General features: G+C 43.4%; 3 protein-coding genes across 4 annotated transcripts in view; 2 read left to right on the top strand and 1 right to left on the bottom strand.

The window, feature by feature from the left end:
• Positions 1-18,031, top strand: part of ilvbl (ilvB (bacterial acetolactate synthase)-like) — a 123,528-nt gene that overhangs the window by 7,713 nt on the left and 97,784 nt on the right. The window lies entirely within an intron of this gene.
• On the top strand, positions 868-10,335 carry fam118b (family with sequence similarity 118 member B). 2 transcript variants are annotated; one of them, XM_070828867.1, is made up of 9 exons: positions 868-1,231; positions 1,350-1,402; positions 2,004-2,093; positions 2,355-2,607; positions 6,807-7,034; positions 7,765-7,893; positions 8,083-8,380; positions 9,131-9,196; positions 9,492-10,335. In XM_070828867.1, the coding sequence occupies exons 3-9, from the start codon at positions 2,011-2,013 to the stop codon at positions 9,503-9,505; spliced, it is 1,071 nt and encodes a 356-aa protein (XP_070684968.1). In that variant the 5' UTR covers positions 868-1,231; positions 1,350-1,402; positions 2,004-2,010; the 3' UTR covers positions 9,506-10,335. The 2 variants fall into 2 exon arrangements, with proteins under 2 accessions (XP_070684968.1, XP_070684967.1); XM_070828866.1 differs by having other exon boundaries at positions 868-1,241.
• On the bottom strand, positions 10,351-17,805 carry srpra (SRP receptor subunit alpha). The gene is made up of 15 exons (XM_070828865.1): positions 17,730-17,805; positions 17,467-17,604; positions 17,087-17,170; positions 16,800-16,963; positions 16,499-16,659; positions 16,228-16,390; positions 15,719-15,875; positions 15,473-15,615; positions 15,248-15,369; positions 15,058-15,144; positions 13,795-13,967; positions 12,830-13,043; positions 12,529-12,692; positions 11,933-12,031; positions 10,351-11,774 (listed from the first exon to the last, which is right to left on the bottom strand). Exons 2-15 carry the CDS (start codon positions 17,587-17,589, stop codon positions 11,646-11,648), a joined length of 1,983 nt encoding a protein of 660 aa, XP_070684966.1. The 5' UTR covers positions 17,590-17,604; positions 17,730-17,805; the 3' UTR covers positions 10,351-11,645.

The raw sequence follows: 18,031 nt of genomic DNA, 5'->3' as shown, positions 1-18,031 counted from the left end.
TGACTTTTGCTCTAAATACTTTGAACGTGCAGTCTTCATTTTAAACAGGAGATGGCAGACTAGCAGTAGTTATACTGCAGCAGCATTATGCTGACGTGTTCCTGTTTAGCATAAGTTATGGGGGAAATCATACACTGTACATCAATGTGGGGTATTTATTAGTGTTTAATTTTAGAATTTATCATAGTGCTTTAAAAGTGCTTTGAGTCATTCAAAATAAAGAAAAGGTATTATTCTCTAACCTGAAAGCTTTTTTTGAATAATAAGTAGAATAGCTTGCACCAGGCTTTGCTGAAAGTTCAGATTCTATTTATTGTTTTATTATTTACTAAATATACTAATAATCTTCAATCAACCAATCAATCATTTTCTAATCATTTGATTGAAAGACAGATGGTTTGACACCACACATTTCTGACTGAAGCCACATTAAGAGGAGACATTCTCTCATTGTTTGATTGCATCTGCAGCTACGGTGAATGCTGTGACCGGTTCATACGTACAGTTTGGCTCACCCATGACTGTCCCACATATTGCTCCCTCCTGTGCTGTCCCTCCACCCCCCCCAGAAAAGGTCCGACCTGTGCTGCTTTCACGTCCTCTTTGTAAATCTCCATTTTGTTGTTGTTGTTGTTGTTGTTTTGTCTGTTTGTATTCATAGAAACCATACAGAATAATACATTAATTTTAACCACGTCTGCTGGTTTAAAATGTGTACCGGTGGGTGTTGGTGGGTCTGTGATCCCGAAACAAGCTCGGTTTTAACAAACGTCCCACGCAGGAGAGTAAAGACAGACATCAGGTTTTCATACAGCACTTGAACGCAGCATGAGAGCGGGCGCACATCACCACAGGCGGTGACTTCAACAGCTCCGCTAAACTTAAACAGACGGACAATGTGTAGAAAAGTGGCCGACAGAGTCGAGCGTCTTCTTGGTGTATAACGGTACCCGGGGAGTTAAACCAACACTACTTTTAGCCCAAGAGACTGGCTAACAGCAGACGAATTCCGCTTTAATTGCTCTAACCTCAGAATGACAAGTAAAACAAAGGCAGTTGCGTGATTTTAACAACCTCGCAGATAGCTAACGTTAACTTAGCTCAAAGCAAAGAATACAAACTAGCGTTAGCTTAACCACACCTGTTAGTTCAGTAAGTTAAGTTAGTTGGGTTTTGTTTGTTATTCTTTAGAGATACAGTACCTGTTTCCTGCCCAGACGCTGCCGTTAAGGTATTATCAGGTTTGCTTTAATACAGTCAAAAAGCTAAACGCTGCCATATCAGGTCCAGGCTATCTAACGTGGCTCACGTTGATACTGAATCGACTTTGGCTGACTTCGATTCAAAAGGATTTCTACTTGAACTGGAATAAACACTGGACGGTAACATCCCCCCTACCAAGGTAAGTACGTTTACTTCAGCTTGTGCATAAGTTAGCTTATGAAGTAAAGTTTTTTTAATTTTTTTATTTTTAATGTAGTGTTTCTGGTAGTTGTAGCTTAAGAAATGAATATTTAGCTAGTATTAAAAGGTGGACCGGGTTATCAACGCTAAGCTACAGCAGATGGCTGCTTGGACCGATTGACTTCACGTTAAAGGGGAAAAAACAAAAAGAAAACATCAGCTATTCAACAAGAACTAGCTAACGCCACCTTGACTGTCAGTTTCCTGGAACAATAGCCTTCCTATAGGTTGTATGTTTGAAATCACTTACAGCATATATCATCAGGCAAGGTGTGTCACCAAGAGGGAAATTATGAATTATTTCCTGTTTACAAAAGGATACAGAGGGTGGTAAGCAGGACCCGGTCATTTGCTATGGACCTGGCAGTGATATGTATTTATAATTTCCTATATGACATGATGCCTCTATGATGTGGTTGTTAAGAGGGAAGCTGCACATATGTCAGCACTCAGCATTCAGGATTGTTGTATTGTGCTGCTTATTCTTTGCAGAAGCAGTCATCAGAGTTAGCATGTGGTCGATCATGTTTCTGTTACAGGAGCTGAATGGCCTCCGTTGTTGCAGTGAAAACTGAGAAGCGACCTGCAACTGATTCTCAGGATGCAGACTCAAATGCAAAAAAGCCCAGGTATGCTCAGGTGCTGCTTCTGGAGCCAGCTTGCACACTGTGTCCATGACTCGTGCATCAGTTTTGTCAACAGGAGTGATTAAAATCCTTGTTTTATTTGAGTTATTTGATTTACTGCCAGTCCTAAGTAAAGGTAGGTTTTAGTTTCACGCTGCATGCTTGTGTGCTTGAAAATGGTTTGTTTAACCTTCATACTGTCGAAAGGATTTGGGAAGCATCATCTTTGGAACCATCGTCACTCAATCTCTGCCTGCCCCAAAGGAAACTGCTGCCCAGCCTGAAGACCAAGCGGGCCCCAGAGCTGGTCCTGGTGATCGGCACGGGCGTAAGCTCTGCAGTGGCCCCTCAGGTCCCTGCACTCCGCTCCTGGAAAGGCCTCATCCAGGCTTTGCTTGATGCAGCGAATGACTTTGACCTGCTGGAGGAGGAGGAGAGTCGTCGTTTCCAGAAGCACATGCAGGAAGATAAGAATTTGGTGCATGTGGCCCATGACCTCATTCAGAAACTTTCCCCGGTAAGACTGCCTGAGTCCTTTTCCTTGCGTTTCCTGTCTACACCCCTCTGTCGCACATGTACAAACACATGTCAGCCAGACTGCCAGCTCACTGTCCTTTCCTCAGCCAGGGACATTTTGTTTCAACTTCTATGGATTGCGATAAGACATCTTAGCCTTATCTCATTCGAAGATGAGACAAGGCTTGTTTGTTGCGGCTCAAAAAGAAATACATTTTGATCAATATGGACAAACTTTCTAGTCAGTTGACGTGGAATCAATCTGCAAAGCAGGCCGTGTTTTCCTGTTTCTCATTTACTGGTGTTTCCAAAACCACCAGTGCTTTCTTCAGGGCTCCATGAAAAGAGAAACACCCTGATGAAGGCAGGAGAGCTGAACCACATGAGTGTATTTTTTAACCCCCCCCTTAATCAAGGCTTACAGTGTATTTACAGCATGTATACAGCATACAAACGTGCACTGAACTAGTAGTTACGCTTGGTCCCTTCTCTGAAAATAAGTTTTAAAGTTCATTTTAGTGTTAACAAGTTTTCACCGGGGAGTAATGCACAAAGCTACGATGAAGTGGATGGTCGTGTGGATGGTGTGGCCACTTAAGTGTGAGCAGTTTCATCAGCAAACAGCATCCTACATTGGAAAAAAAAATCCTAAAATTATGTTGAGTGAAGCAGAGGCAACTTCTAAATGTTAGCATTATTCAGTGTGGTGTTCACTTTGTTCCTTGTTCCAGATGATAAAGTAATTAAGATGTAATTGTTTCCCCAAATAGAAATGAAAGTAAAACAGGCCTGACATCATATATGAGACTTCTGTTTTAGTACCAGAAACTGAATCCCTAATCATGAAGCTGCTTTTTTTCAGTTCATACCTTTGCACAATCTCATTTTTAGAATTCATTCACACTCGTATTCAAAAGAAGATCCATCGCATCCATTACACTTGTATCAGTGGCGGACGGGTCTGTGCTACGCCATGTGACGGTAGAGAGGACAAAAACAAAATTAATCTGACTAACACAGTTAAAAGGAAGCTTAATTTACAATTAAGAGGAATTACACCAAAATCAAGGTAACCTCACTGGTGACGGCGAGGAATAGAAAATCAATTTCTTCAACACCACTTTTGATAAAATCATTGTGCCTGTACACTTAAAATGGGTCACATTCTGTAGACTTTTCGTATTTGAAGACAGTGATGACACCAAAAAGCACAGTATTGTGTCATAGTTGTCACACCAATGGTTAGCATCACAGCTTCATAGCACCTAATAATCCCTGATAAGCTTTCACAGGTTTAAGAAGACTAAATTATTCCCTAATAATTCATAGAAAGTCATCCATTTTGAGTGAGAAAATTAACCTTTTTTTTTTTTTTTACAGAGCCCTGCCTTTCTAACCCAGTCAGATTATTACAATTGACATTTTTGGATTCCCGTATAACTCAGTTCTCTTCCTATTGGACCGGTCTGGTCTGGAGCAGGGCTGGCAGATGGGAGCCTTAATACCGTTTGCCTCCTGTGTTAGTCATGTCTCATCGCACCTTTGACATTGATAAAACACGCTTTGTTTCAGCCCACAGCCTGTTGTCACAAAGGGAACAAACAGCACTTTTATGGCTCTATCCATCGGGTTTATTTCAATCCACAGTCGTGCGGACACCAGCCCACTGACGTTGGCTACAGACACAGCAGGCTCTATGCTTAGGAAAATAGAACAGGCATAGAAAAATGTGAACCAGCAGCCCTATAGACAAGATTTTCCATTCAGACAAAAAGAGAGCAACACCCAAACAGCAGGCATACTGTAAATTACAGTAGAGGACATGAGTGTGTGGTGATTCCATTCACGAAGCCTATCTGCAAATATTTTCCCTTGTTGCAGTTAAGCACAGGTGTTGGCACTGGGCCTGAGTTCATGTAAAAGGGGTTTCTCCATGTGTGAAACATGGTATTCCCCAAGGGATATGATAATAGACAATAATGGACAATATCAAAATACCCTCAGAAAACCGAAGCACATGCCTTGTGTCCGGTCACTCCCAGGAACAGCAGGTTGTTAGAGTTTAACCCACTTTTCATGGCACACAGTTTCATGCAATGAGGGTAATCTGAAGGCCTTTCCACCACCGAGAGAATGTTTTTGTTGTAAATCCTCTCCCACCTTTGACCTTGGCAGAAATGAGGCTAATTACAACTTTGCTGACTAGTTTATTTTCCCAGTTCAAGCAAGAAATATAAACCATGTTTTCCACAGAGTCAGCGGAGGAAACGTTTGATCATCTATTGTCATATGTGCTGCAAAAGGAAACTATTTTGGTTTATTCTTCCCGAGTCAACTAGCAGTGCGAAAAGTCAGCATCTGTTTCTGCCGTCAGAGCTATATTTCTATTTTATGCTGATTGTATGCATGTCAATAGTGCAGAGCTAGCATGGAACCACGAGTTTAGTCTTTTAGGTAAGAATGAATATTTAGTAACCAGACTTGTTTACTTGCACTTCATTTGATTATTACATAAGTCCAGAGACAGTCCAAGGACACAGTGATCAGGATGGGTGCTGTAGACACTAGATGTGGATAATGAGCTCCTTCCTGTGGAAAGGACTCCCGCTGTTTAGCCCATTAGAGCTGTAATCTCTGGAAGTCAGCGGAGCATTTCCCTGTGCTAGGATCACCTTGGCCAGTGCATCTCTGCACTACCCTTTGCTATTCTTAGCTGCCCAGCGCTTCCTGCCATCCTTTTCTCTCTCTCTCTCTCTCTCTTTTTTTTTTTTTTTTTTACAAGCTCTTTCAGGTAAGGGTGAGATTTAGACCATGTAGTCACAGCCCATAATCTCTTAGCAGACTCAGGTAGTATGCGAGTTGCTACCTGAAGACCTGTGGACAGGATCAGAGCGTTTCATACAGAACAAAGTTGCCCTTGAGCAGATATTTTGAAAACTGGTGCATACTTGACACACGCCTGAAGTCTCACTTGAGAACCACTTGGAACTCTTGTGAAGAGCCGTGCCAAGAGGAAGTCCTGCTGAAAGTAGATTGAAACAGACCTCTACCATGTCTAAGGTCTGGATTACATGACCTGGAGTAGCAGGTACTCAAGTTTGGGTCTCAGCTAACTAGGTCTTGGCTCTAATAACCAGGCAGAGACCTTTATATGTAAGGCATTTAGAAATAGTGTTGATTGGGCTGTTACATGTTATGATGATAACTAAATTAGACAGACATTGTACCTCCTGTTCTGTCTGCCTCCAAGGGGAAATTACACTACACTGTAAAATCTCAGACACAGAAAACATAATCATCCAAATGTTTCTCTATGTGGCCTCAGATGCACACGTTTATTTTAAGACACTTGATGCACACATGGTTCGGTCACATGGTGTGATAAGTCCAACTGTGTACTCAGGGAGTTCAATCCCATTAAAAGGCTGCTTGTTGTGGGTTTTTCTACATCAATGTTCATCAAAACCACAGTGATTTCACAGAGGCCTTCTTGAATTTAAATTATACCCCCCCCCCCCACAAAGCTGACACAGTGATGTGGTCTTCAGTCTGTACACAGAGCATTTTTTAGGTTGGAAACATTGTCAATTCTCTTCTGCAGTTAATACTTCACCAATCAAAGCAGATTTGGGGACAGTTTTTTTTCTGTTGAGAGAAGGCAGGGGCTGAGGTTGGAAAGCTGTCTTGCATTGCAGGATTAGTACTTCAAAACTTAAATGTGGCACTTTTCAGCCTCAGGATCAGTGCTCATTATTTATTAATCTATTAGTTATTTCGTTTTACTTCCTCTGGTAAACAGTGCTGCTGGTTATGCGCCTCACTTCCCTTTCCATTTTACTGTTATCATACTATGTTCAGTGCTGTTTAAAGGTGCTTGGCTGATGATTGATCAGGAACAGTTCATATGGCCTTCTGTCTTCATGCACAGCACAAAGTCTTGTCACTGCATGTTTCATGTCAGATAGCACCGCTAAACTCACTTATTCGTCAATGTTTCTCTATACAATCACCAAATCTTAGCTCTGTGTTTCAGTACTTTTAAAGTGTTTATGGTGTTTAAGGTGAGATTTCTGACCTACAAAGCATTTGTGTGAAAATAAGGACAATTGGATCATTTCTTACATGTACACTTAAAAATAACTAAGATTGTGATTAATTCGTTTACTCATAACATTATTGTCTGTCACTTTGTGTCTACAGAGAACAGGCAACGTGCGATCCACATTCTTCAAGGACTGTCTATATGAGGTGTTTGACGACTTGGAGTGCAAGATGGAGCACGCAGGCAAACATCTACTGCGCTCAGTGCTGCAGTTAATGGAGAGTGGCGCACTGGTCCTCACTACTAACTTTGACAACCTGCTGGAGATCTATGCTGCCCACCAGGGCACCAAGCTGGAGTCTCTGGACCTGACAGATGAGAAGAAGGTAAACGGTGTTTGGTTATGTTATGGCATTGATTGATCCTTCCTGCCATTTTCCAGTCAGCTATTTTCGTCAGTGCAAAGGTCATGAAAAGCAGCAGATTCTGGTATATTTTGAAATACAAGTTGCATTTCACAGTTATTTTAGACCACAAACACACTGAAACATGACCCTCAAAATCACTGGTAAATCGGCCTGAGTGCAGTGCACTGTTTTAGATTTATGACGTTCCCTTTCAGTGTTGGCTGGTTGGCTTCCTTGTTGGCTAGCTTTCGAGAAAAATAGATAATGCTTCGACCTGAAAGAGCCTTTTGTCTCCGACAGGTGGAGGGAGGTTAAAGTTCTAGCCCATTACTCTGCTCTTGTCAAATTTTATAGATTGTACAATATTTGCTTTTGGTTTAAAACTCCACTCAAGGGGAAGCATGTGTCTTTAAAAATAACTTTGTTTCACTTCTGACCGGTTTCTCCACGAAATCTCAATTGTTCGGTCGTGTCATTTATGCCACGGTGTATTTCAAGTGGATTATTTGTTTAATAGAACACAAATTTGCAATAACTGCTCAGAGTTTTATGAGTGACCCTTCTCTTTGCCTCTCAGTCCTGGTATTTATGCCTTGTCTCCATCAGGGCTAATATCCTCTCACTGCTGTTCACTGATTTTACTCCCTGCCCAGCCAGAACAGGATTGAGTGCAATGGACTGTTAAAAATGTGTGTGTGTGTGTGTCTAGGTGTTGGAGTGGGCTCAGGAGAAACGGAGGTTAAGTGTTCTGCATATCCACGGTGTTTATACCAACCCCAGTGGTATTGTACTGCACCCTGCAGGCTACCAGAATGTACTGAGGAACACAGAGGTTATGGTGAGTCCTGAAAGTACTCCCTCTTGGTCATTTTTCTAATAAAAGTCTTAATTCTGCACAAGATTCTCTACTAAATAAGTTCAGTGTGAATGATTTGGTGTGTTATGGCATCATGTATGTACTATAACGCATTAGAAATGGTAGCTTTTGTGTAAGCTTAATAATATACATCACCGGTGGTTTCAACAGCGCGAGATCCAGAAGCTGTACGAGACCAAATCATTCGTGTTCCTCGGCTGCGGGCGCACGGTGGACGACACGACCTTCCAGGCGCTGTTCCTGGAGGCAGTCAAACACAAGTCGGACCTGGAACACTTCATGCTTGTGCGGCGAGAGGACGTGGGCGAGTTCAAGAAGCTGCGCGACAACATGCTGGACAAGGGCATCAAGGTCATTTCTTACGGAGACGAGTATGGCGACCTGCCCGAGTACTTCGAGAGGCTGGCCAATGAGATCTGCAATCGTGACGTGTCCACCAACGGCTGGGGTAAGGAGGAAGTCAGGCCATCACAGCTCATTTATGTGCATCTGGTCGCTCAAAGTTTCATCACGTCACTTTGCCTTGATTATTTAGATTTGTAGTGATGATGTCATCAGGGTTATTTTTTACATCTCAGCTCGGGTTTGATACTTAAAATGTCAACAGAAAACCTACATTTCAGAATAGAGCAGTATGTGTTTAGGAGGCAGGGAGGGTCTAATCAAAGTATCTATTGAGTTCCATTATGGCAAATGTCAGGTTCAGTGCTTTTGGAACTTGGCCTGTACTAGGATCTAAAAGTCAGGATATTTCTTAAATTAGACTGCTGTGAGTCTCCCAAAGTAATGGAATTGCAATACTAAAGCTCCGCAGTACCCCTTTAAGTGTTGGAGTGGTTGCTTCTGTTGTTAAAACAGCAGGTTCTGCTGCATTTTCCAGTCAAGAGATGGTTTGATGTTACTTAATAATACTTTGTGAGAAGTTTTTGTACTTTTAGTGTGTTCCAGAAAGAAAGCTAAGACAAACAGGACATGATTCTTTCCTTTTACGTTTTAACCAGAGTTGAAGCAAGCTAGGCTGGAAGCAGAAGCTAAGACCAAGTTAACCTGCCTTAACTTGCCATGTATCAAGTTTAATGTAGAGCATAAACATTAGTCAGTAGTCCTAAGTCTTCTGTCAGCGTCTGTCTTGTGTGATTTTTCGTCTTCACAATGTGAGTTACCTGCATTTTAGTGTCGTCTTTGTTTATCTTCACAGGGTCTCCCTCCCAAAATGGGGAAGAACAGCAGAACGGCTTTAACACACAGAAAAATCTCCTCCAAGGTTAGGACTGAATGCTCCTCTTTGACTTCAGGCAGTGACCACTTGCAAGAAACAATTTCCAGAATAATCCAATAAAGTACTGTCCAAGAGTCTTTTCCTTACTGCATGCTGGTAGCTAGAAAACTCAAGTCGGTTCTTGATTTTCAGTATGAAAAGACCTGCTGGTATTCCTTTACACAAACATGCATCTGGCTTTGCAGTATGGCATGCATGACAGTCAGTGGCAACGTGTTCAGGTGATTCTCTCGGTTTCTCAGCCGTTCACTCGAGTCCCTCCCCTCTCTTTTTACCCCAGACTATCATGCTTGACAGGCCCCCAGTCGGGATCACTATCAGTCACTTTCCTCCACAGCTCCGTCAACAGATCAGTCTACTCCGAGTAGCACTCGACTCTGATTTCAATCAATGGATTTAGGAATCCAGGAACACTGTGGGCGACCACTACAGGAGACATAAAGCCTGTCGTCAGTGTCCACTATTTTCCTTTGTTAGTTCTTGCTTAAAAGGGAAAGGAGAAGGTTAAAGTAAATGCCAACGCCACTACTAGCCCACTGTACTGTATTGAAATGTCACTCAGCGTTTTGAAAACTACAGTAGAATAAGAAAGTTTGGAATATGCAGATGATGAAATGGTACGCTCTCACTTCAACTTGTAACAAAAAACGATAGATCTGAATCCACTGGGAATTTGATGGAAGAGGCTGAATCGGTTCTTTGTTCGGATTGTCTCGACTTAAAAGAATGCTTTGACCTACCTGCCCTGCGAGAGAAGTCCTGGGTGCAGCACACATCACATGCCCTTTAACTGAAAACAGTCTGAGGTTTATGTAAGGATTGTATCTGTCATGCTCAGCCCTGAGACCAGGAAAAACTTGATTTGCACACTACTGGGTGGGGAATGAGGATGGGTGGAAATAATTCTCTCGGTCACTTATGGTTACTTGTTTTGCAAACACATGTTTATGATTCTGTCCTCAAAGTTCAGATGTTTTCATAGCAGAGAGGCTCCCAGCCAGTAGCCGCCACTTTGCCACTCCTGTGCTGAAAATGTTCTTTGTAAGCCTTTTTTGTATTTTTAATATTTGCATATGTTTTCTGACATAGTATTTATATTTAAGTACTATTTTCAAAATAAAGCTTTTGGTATCCCATCTGTCTTGCCATGTTTTTCCTGTCTAATGCTGTCATGGGCCTTCAACATACAACAGAACAAGTTCCACTTTACAGGCTGTCAGAGCATATAGCAGCTTTATTTAGAAATGCTTACATTCTCATAAATTAGCTCAAATCTTCTATATATATATATATATATATATATATATATATAACTTGATTCTCTCATATTGCACTACCACAAATTAAAGGGGGCTTGATGTGTTTAAGACTTCTATTTCCTCTTACAAATTAAGAGTAAATGAGAGGGGAGTACATAAATAAGAAGGGCAGAAGACCTGAAGTCTGAGAATATACAGACAACCTGTAAGAACTAAAAAATAATTTACAAAACATCTTTCCGCTTGTCAGCTATAAACCGAGGAATCAAAGTCTCCATTTTGTGATGATGAACATGTGTTAATGTGTGTTAGGAAGGTGAGGAGTTCTGGGAGATGACTTTTCATAGAACAATCCATCCAGAATTAATGTACCACAGTTGTTTGTTAACAAATGCCCCATATAACAAAGAATCAGCCTTGATTGAGCCTGGTCTCAACTACTCCATGAGTTCTGTTTTTTTCCCCCATTATTTGATCGAGGAGCACAACATCTGCTAACTTAACAAGTGCTGATATTCATGCCCACTTCATGACCCAGTGCTGTGAACAGATTCACACTACTGGGATCGGTGTCTGACCTTAACTGCTGCGGTACTCTTGGTGGATAACCACCCATGTAGTGAAAGTGTTAACTAAGAAGACAGGAGACAGATAGGCACTATGGTCACTAAGCTTTCCTCAGGCACAGACAGCTGCTGAAACATCACATCCAGCAAGCCTTCACGACCTGACCTCACTTACATGAAGAGGGGAAAACTAACTGACAAAATGCCAGGTAGGGATTTTTTTTCTTTTTCATAAGTCTTTACTGTGGAAACCAGTAAACTGATGACATTTACAGCCCAGATCCATTTAGTCAGGTAAAATGTCATTTGGATGTGACTCAGGCTGATTCTGAGGTACTTTTCAATGTAGGCCCAGAAGAAAAGAAATGATGCAAAGCCCCCTTTGGCTCTGCTGCAAAATGTTCTGTCTTTCAAAGTGCACATTCGTCCTTTACTGGGAGAATAAAGTCCTGTGCGTGACATGAGTTCTTCATTTGATGTAAAGTACAGAGGGCAGGACAGGAGGGATGAAAGACGCGGGTTAGCAGGGCTGGAACATCTCACGGCAGCGTGGCAAGAGTATTGTTGGCTTCGTTGCGGCGATGGATGAACAGCGGGACATGCAGCCACTTAAGCCTTCATCAGGGCGCTGACCACGGCGCGGGCGTTGAGGCTGCGCAGGTCGTTGTACGTCTGCCCGGTGCCCACAAACACAATGGGCTGGCCTGTGATGTAAGTCATGGAGATGGCAGCACCGACCTGTGAAGGAGCAACCATGACGCATGAGTGATAACAACTTTCCGGCTGGAAATGATTCATAAGTCGTACAGCGGCTACAGACGACAGCAATCAAAGGAGGCCCTGTCGTGTGATTAACGCTAGAGAGGGAACGTGCGGAAAAGAAAAGAAAAGAATACCTTGTCATCGATGGTGTCAAACTTTGTGAGAACAATTCCATCAATGAGGCGAGGCTTGTCAGACAAGGAGTGGTCAGCCAGAGCCTGATTAAACTTAACCTGAGGGCATGGGGAAAGTAAAGCTGAGTCACTGGTGGGAAAACTGACGACACAGAGTTAATTAAAGTGCATGTCTTTCCACATCACTATTTACAAAGGGTAGGGAAGGAGAAAACACACATCATGGTGACGGTTTCAGAAGACAGCAGATCACCGGAGCAACACTGGCCTCTGCTGGACAGTTCAGGTAGAACAGATCTAATCTATTTTCCTCTTTGGTCAGTGCTGCTAATGAAGGGTTGATTGGAACAGGAGCCTCTGGTGTATTGTAAAGTTTGACAAATTCTGCATTCCAGGTATGCATCATAGCAGCTGATCACATAAATGGTATAATGTAGACAAGCAGTCATAATTCACTCATAACAATTACGTTATTATTACTAAAATCAAAATTCATCTATGAATGGAAGGAAGTCATCTGTGTCGGCCATCGGTCCCGTTTCCTGTCAGTGCTCGATGTGTCTGAGCAGTAAGTGTGAACTGGTCAGCTGTCTTACCAGTTGGTCGACTGCCTCATTGCCGACCAGAGCCTCCCCGACAAACAGCACGAGGTCGGGCATGTTGACCGCGATAAGTTTGGCCAGAGCCGTCATCAGGGGGCCGTTGTCCTGCATACGCCCGGCTGTGTCCACCAGCACCACGTCAAAGGCCTGGTTGCGTGCTGGAGGGTTGAAACACAGAAAGGTGTACATGTGACTTTACCTAATGGCTGATGTTAATCGTTAATGGGAAGGTCTTCTAACACACACCTTATAACGGTTAATAATCACTCAACAGGAGGGGGGGGAAGTATTTTACCGTAGGAAATGGCCTCCATGGCAATTCCAGCAGCATCCTTCCCGTAGCCCTTCTCATAGAGCTGGACTACCGGCTGCCCTCCGTGGTGCTCGGGGGGATGCAGGGAGTTCAGGCGGCGCTGATGAGTGCGGAGCTGCTCCACTGCACCGGCACGAAACGTGTCACAGGCGGCGATCAGCACGGTGAAACCGTTCTCTATCAGCCAGAAAGAGATCTGGACCGAGACGGGGACAAGTTTGGTTCACGTAAACATGTGCTGGACATGTATAATAAATGAGGACAAATATCTAAGAAGCAACACGTGTGCAAGTTGAGCTCGGCAGATAATCAGTTATTTTTACATTACATAATACGTTTTGACAATTTTGCCGCTTCAGTTTCAGTGGTGGTTCTTATAGGTTTCAGTAATATGCACATCATCTGTTGTGAATTCATTCTGTCATCATTTCTCTACTAGCACCATAAATAAAAAAAGAAGATACATGACCTGAAAATACACCGCGAGAAAAGTGGCATGTCAGCCAGAACAGATTAATATATTCGGAGCGAGAGGAGAGGGAGCAGAGGAGGATGAAGATAGAAGCTGGCAGATCAGTTTGCTGAATTAATTAGTGTGTGTGTTAGCTTGGTTAGGGACACAGCAGATAGGAGTGGAACACTGCAGGAGGCTGAGGATAAGCTGGGTAACTGGAACCTCCCTCTAACCAAAATTAAGGTCAAGTGCTGAACTGCAGAATCTAAAAAAAAAAAAAGTGTTCTGGTTTAGCTGTGTAGGCTTAATAGGCAAACAGCAAAGTTTTCTACTAACAGAGCTATGCATGACCACAGACTCTCACAAAACAATGCCAAACCCACACAGTAAATCCCCGAGGCTATAACGAGCTGCCTGTGTGGGGAAACAATCAGCAAACCACCAACTGAAAAGGAAAATGGCGAAGTTGGGGCACGCGTCGATGACGACTCACCTTGGCCAGGTTGGTGGACTTCCCGACCCCATTGACACCGCAAAAAGTGATGACAAAAGGCCTTCGCTGGCTCTGCGCCTCCATGACATCTCTCAGAATATCCACCCTTCTCTTTGGCTGCAGAATCTGCACCAGCGAGTCTTGCAGGGCCAGCTTTACTGTTGAGGCCACAGCTACACACACACACACACACAAACAGTTTTTGTTGGGGGTCTCCCCTATTTCACAGACTATGCTGCTATTTACCGACACAAATATCTCATGCAGTCACAGTGACATCATGTCACATTAGCTGTGTTTCCACTGCAGGAACTTTCCTCAGGGAGTGGGAACCTTTGGGAGAACTCCGTGTGTTTCCACTGGAGGGATCAGGGTCTAAATTAAGTTCTGGGCACATTTTTTACCCACCAAAAGTCCCTGGTCAGGGGGGGAAGTTCTTTTGTATAAGTACAGGATATTTTAGAGGAGGGCTCTGCAGTGCTGAACATTTCCGATTGGTTGAGTACTCGCAGTGTTTTATCTCAGCCACAGCTCTAGTTGATGTCAGTGAACTTAAAATTCTCCTAATCTTCATGGGACACAGACAACAATGGGCTGAGGGAACCTGTTAGTTTCTTGAGAGAAACTCCCGGGCCTAAAACTTCAGGATACTTTGGGTGGAAACATGGCTATTAATCATTAGAATTACCTCGGCACCCAGAGATCTTATGACTCCAAAAGCACGGACTATGCCTGCCCATAACAGTATTTAATTCACAACGCTACCACACATCGGCCAAGGCTCATGTTTCAAAACTTTAAATCTATGCCTAAACAGTGCCAACACGATAATGAAAATACACTTTTTAAGGCCATGTTTATGACAATCTGGAGCCGATACTGAGAATATGGACTATTATGTTGTATGAATGGCAAACTGTACACAGACAGGCTGCTGACAAGTGGCTCTCAGTGGCAGATTTGTGCTCTCAGCGCAGATTCACCGCTAAAATATCAACCAACAAATAGACAGGCAATAGCCAATTCGATGAAACTCCTACAGTTGCATTTTAAATCACATCCTGTGTATATGAATCTGAAGGGAAGATCCTATTTTAATCAACTTAGCGCGGTAAACACACAGACAATGTTATTACTCTAATTACATTACTCTTCCCAGCATGCAGACTGGTTTGAAAGTGAAGGTAGAGAGGAGGCGTATTGCACTGTTGCTAATAACGAAAGAGGGTGAGGTATGTTAAATAAGTGTGAACGTTTACTTACTGGTGAATGTGCCCATGACTTTGCCTTCCAGTTTTTTGGCTACAGAGTCACAGAGCTGGGAGGCAATGTCGGCTGCTACATTCTTTGCTTTAGAGAGAAGATAAAGGAGAGGAGTGAATAGCAGATATATCCACTTTTAAATGCTGCAGAAAGTCAAGAGGGTGAGTGAGAGACAGATATGGTATCATACCGATAAGGTGTTCCCTCATCTTCTCCAGTACTGATTCCATGTCCTCCCGGGTCAGGCTCTTGGAGCCCACCAGGCCCTTCAGCATCCCAAACATGCCCCCAAAACCGCCACCCTTTTTGGCGCTGAAATCAACAAAAGTAAGAAATTGTTCACAGAGAAATTATTTGACACACGAACAAAACATAGCATCTCTATATAATGATAAACACTTAAACTCACTCTTACCTTGCCTTGGTTGTTTCTGTGACAACCACTCTCTCCTCCTCCTCCTCCTCCTCCTCCTCCTCCTCCATCTCCATCTCCTCGTCATCACTGGACTCGTAGTCCACGGACAGCAGGTCACCCTTCATGGAGCTGAGCTGCATCCCCTGACACATTATTACAACGACGTTATTAATGTGACTAATACAGATACAGCTTCAGACAGAAACCTCTCAGGGGTGGCGTGAAGGGGACGGGGGGGGGACATACCGGGTCAGTTTGTGCTTCATTGTTCTGCTCCCCACCATTTGGGGAACTGTCTCCATTCCTTTCGCTGTAGTCCAGGTTCTTGGTGCTGCTGCCACCCATGTCCCAAACACGCATTTGCTTCTCCCGTGGCTTCTGAGGCTTTGGGGACTTAGTGTGGCTAAGATGGCGGAATATCAGAAGTAAGCCATCAGACATTCTCTAAACTGGAGACTGACAAAGCATCTTAGGTATTGTAGAAAATGTGCGGTCACATCTGCGGTAAATGCTTTTCGCTAGTACTTCTGAACTGTTGGAACAATGGCTTTGATTGTGCATGACCTACATGCCTTAAATGCCTTAAATGCCTTTCAAAGAGAAAGCACATTGCTGAAACGGAACTTGCTACCAGAGTGTGCCTGTCAACAAAACACAAACGTGTATGCTGATTCTACGCTGCTGTTAATGAGTCAGCTCAATCAATACACACCTGTATGAACGGTGCGTACATTCGTGAAAGTATCTTCTCTTACCTGGGTTTTTCAGTAGTTGTCACCATGCGTTTGCGGAAGAATTCCTCTCTCTTCTTCTGCATGATCTCGTCATGGGTCAAGCCCTGGTTGCCATTCTCAACCGTCTTCTGCGCAGAGGATGAGGCCTTGCCTTGATCCGCTTTGACAGGCTCAGCTGCAGGAGCTGGAAAACATAGGAATATCAAATCAGCTCAGGACTTAGATGGAATTGATGCCACACCAGCCATTTAGAATGTTGCGACTTAGAACGACCACGTCCAACATCACGTACCCTCCTTTTTGGTATGTTTATTCTTCTTGCCACCCTGTTCCTTGCTTTTATCCCCACCTTTCGTCTCAATCATCGACTTCACAGTTTTTTGGGATTTCTCGGACTCCTTAAAGGTCCGCATGGGCGCCGGGCTCCGAGCTTTGCTGCTGTCCTCCGCCTCCCTTGTGGTAAAACATTTGATACACGTCAGCACGGGCAGGACAAAACAGATTTTGTTCAATCGAGCGTCTTTAAACGTGGCTGAAACACACGTTTGACTCTCACGGCTCCATCGGTCTGTGTAAAACCCGTCCGTCTTTACCTGAGAAGCATCTTGAAGTCACGGTCAAACTCAAAGTTGTTGTTGAGAAGCTTCAAGGCCCCCTTGTGCTCCAGCTCATTCTTATAACGATCCCTAAAATGCAGCTGAACGTCATCTATGAGCTTGTCCACATACGTCAGCGTCAGGATCTTTTGAAAACCCACCTGGACAGAGACAGGGGGAGAGAAGGGTGACGTTCAGCGTGTAAAAATGAACACACACAGTTCACATTAGCCACAGATTTGCACCTTGGTGGTTCTTAATTTAACGTCAGTGTGCGGACTTACCACAAAAATCAACTCAAACTCATTGTCGAGCTTGTATTTAAGACTCAGGGCCTCATGAGTGTAGGAGTTGTTCCCACTTCGCTCCTGCAACATCACAAACAACGTTGACATGTCAACAGCAGTGGTTGCTGCTACAGCTAGCCTCCTGTGCCCCCCCCCCCCCCCTAACACTGTGAAAGAAGTCACTGTAGCACAAGCTATGTCAAAATTCAGCTTCCATTCGGTAACAGGGTGCTTTTAAGGCTTTTCACAGCTTGTTTAGTACACTATCGTTACGCAATAAGCTAACGTTTGCTACCTGCTAGCGTTAGCATTAGCTGTCTAAGCTACTCAATACACAGACAACTGTCACAGGATTTGGTCCCGTCTTAATGTCCCACCTGAAGAATCACGGAGCGAATCAAAGCGTTGACAGGTCCAGTGAAGGATTCAGTGACCCCGGCTCCCTGAAAACACCACAACACTATCCCCCCTTTGCTGAAGATGGTGAAGAAATCTAGCATCTTGCCACCACGTATCTAGATTTAAAACACACACACACACAAGCGGAGAGAAAAGGTGAAACAGACGGCATGCGATACACGAGTGGTCCTGTCTACCCATAAAGTGCTGGTGCCTTTCTCTTTAAACCATTAAATCTTACCAAATAATACTTCAATAGATAATAAATCCCCCACGAGTAAAATCCACCACAAGTGCAAAACTGTTTTAGACACGTCAGATGCAGAAACAGGAAGTGACGCGCGCTTCCGCTAAATGTCGCGCATGCGCGGTTCTATAATGAAGCATACAGCGTTCTTGTGAATGAAAGCTTGTCACACAAAACACATGATTCATTTATAAAGTTTGATGCACAGATTGAACTGCTCAACAGTATGTAAACTAATTGCTTCAGTAATAATAATAAATCTTCTGCATTAAGTATTAATGAACACAGGACTTCTA

Source organism: Pempheris klunzingeri, chromosome 4 (assembly GCF_042242105.1).
Source record: "Pempheris klunzingeri isolate RE-2024b chromosome 4, fPemKlu1.hap1, whole genome shotgun sequence".
In the NCBI taxonomy this organism is placed as follows: domain Eukaryota; kingdom Metazoa; phylum Chordata; class Actinopteri; order Acropomatiformes; family Pempheridae; genus Pempheris; species Pempheris klunzingeri.
The sequence above is the reverse complement of the archived record's forward strand: the minus strand, read 5'-3'. Positions and strand labels throughout refer to the sequence as shown.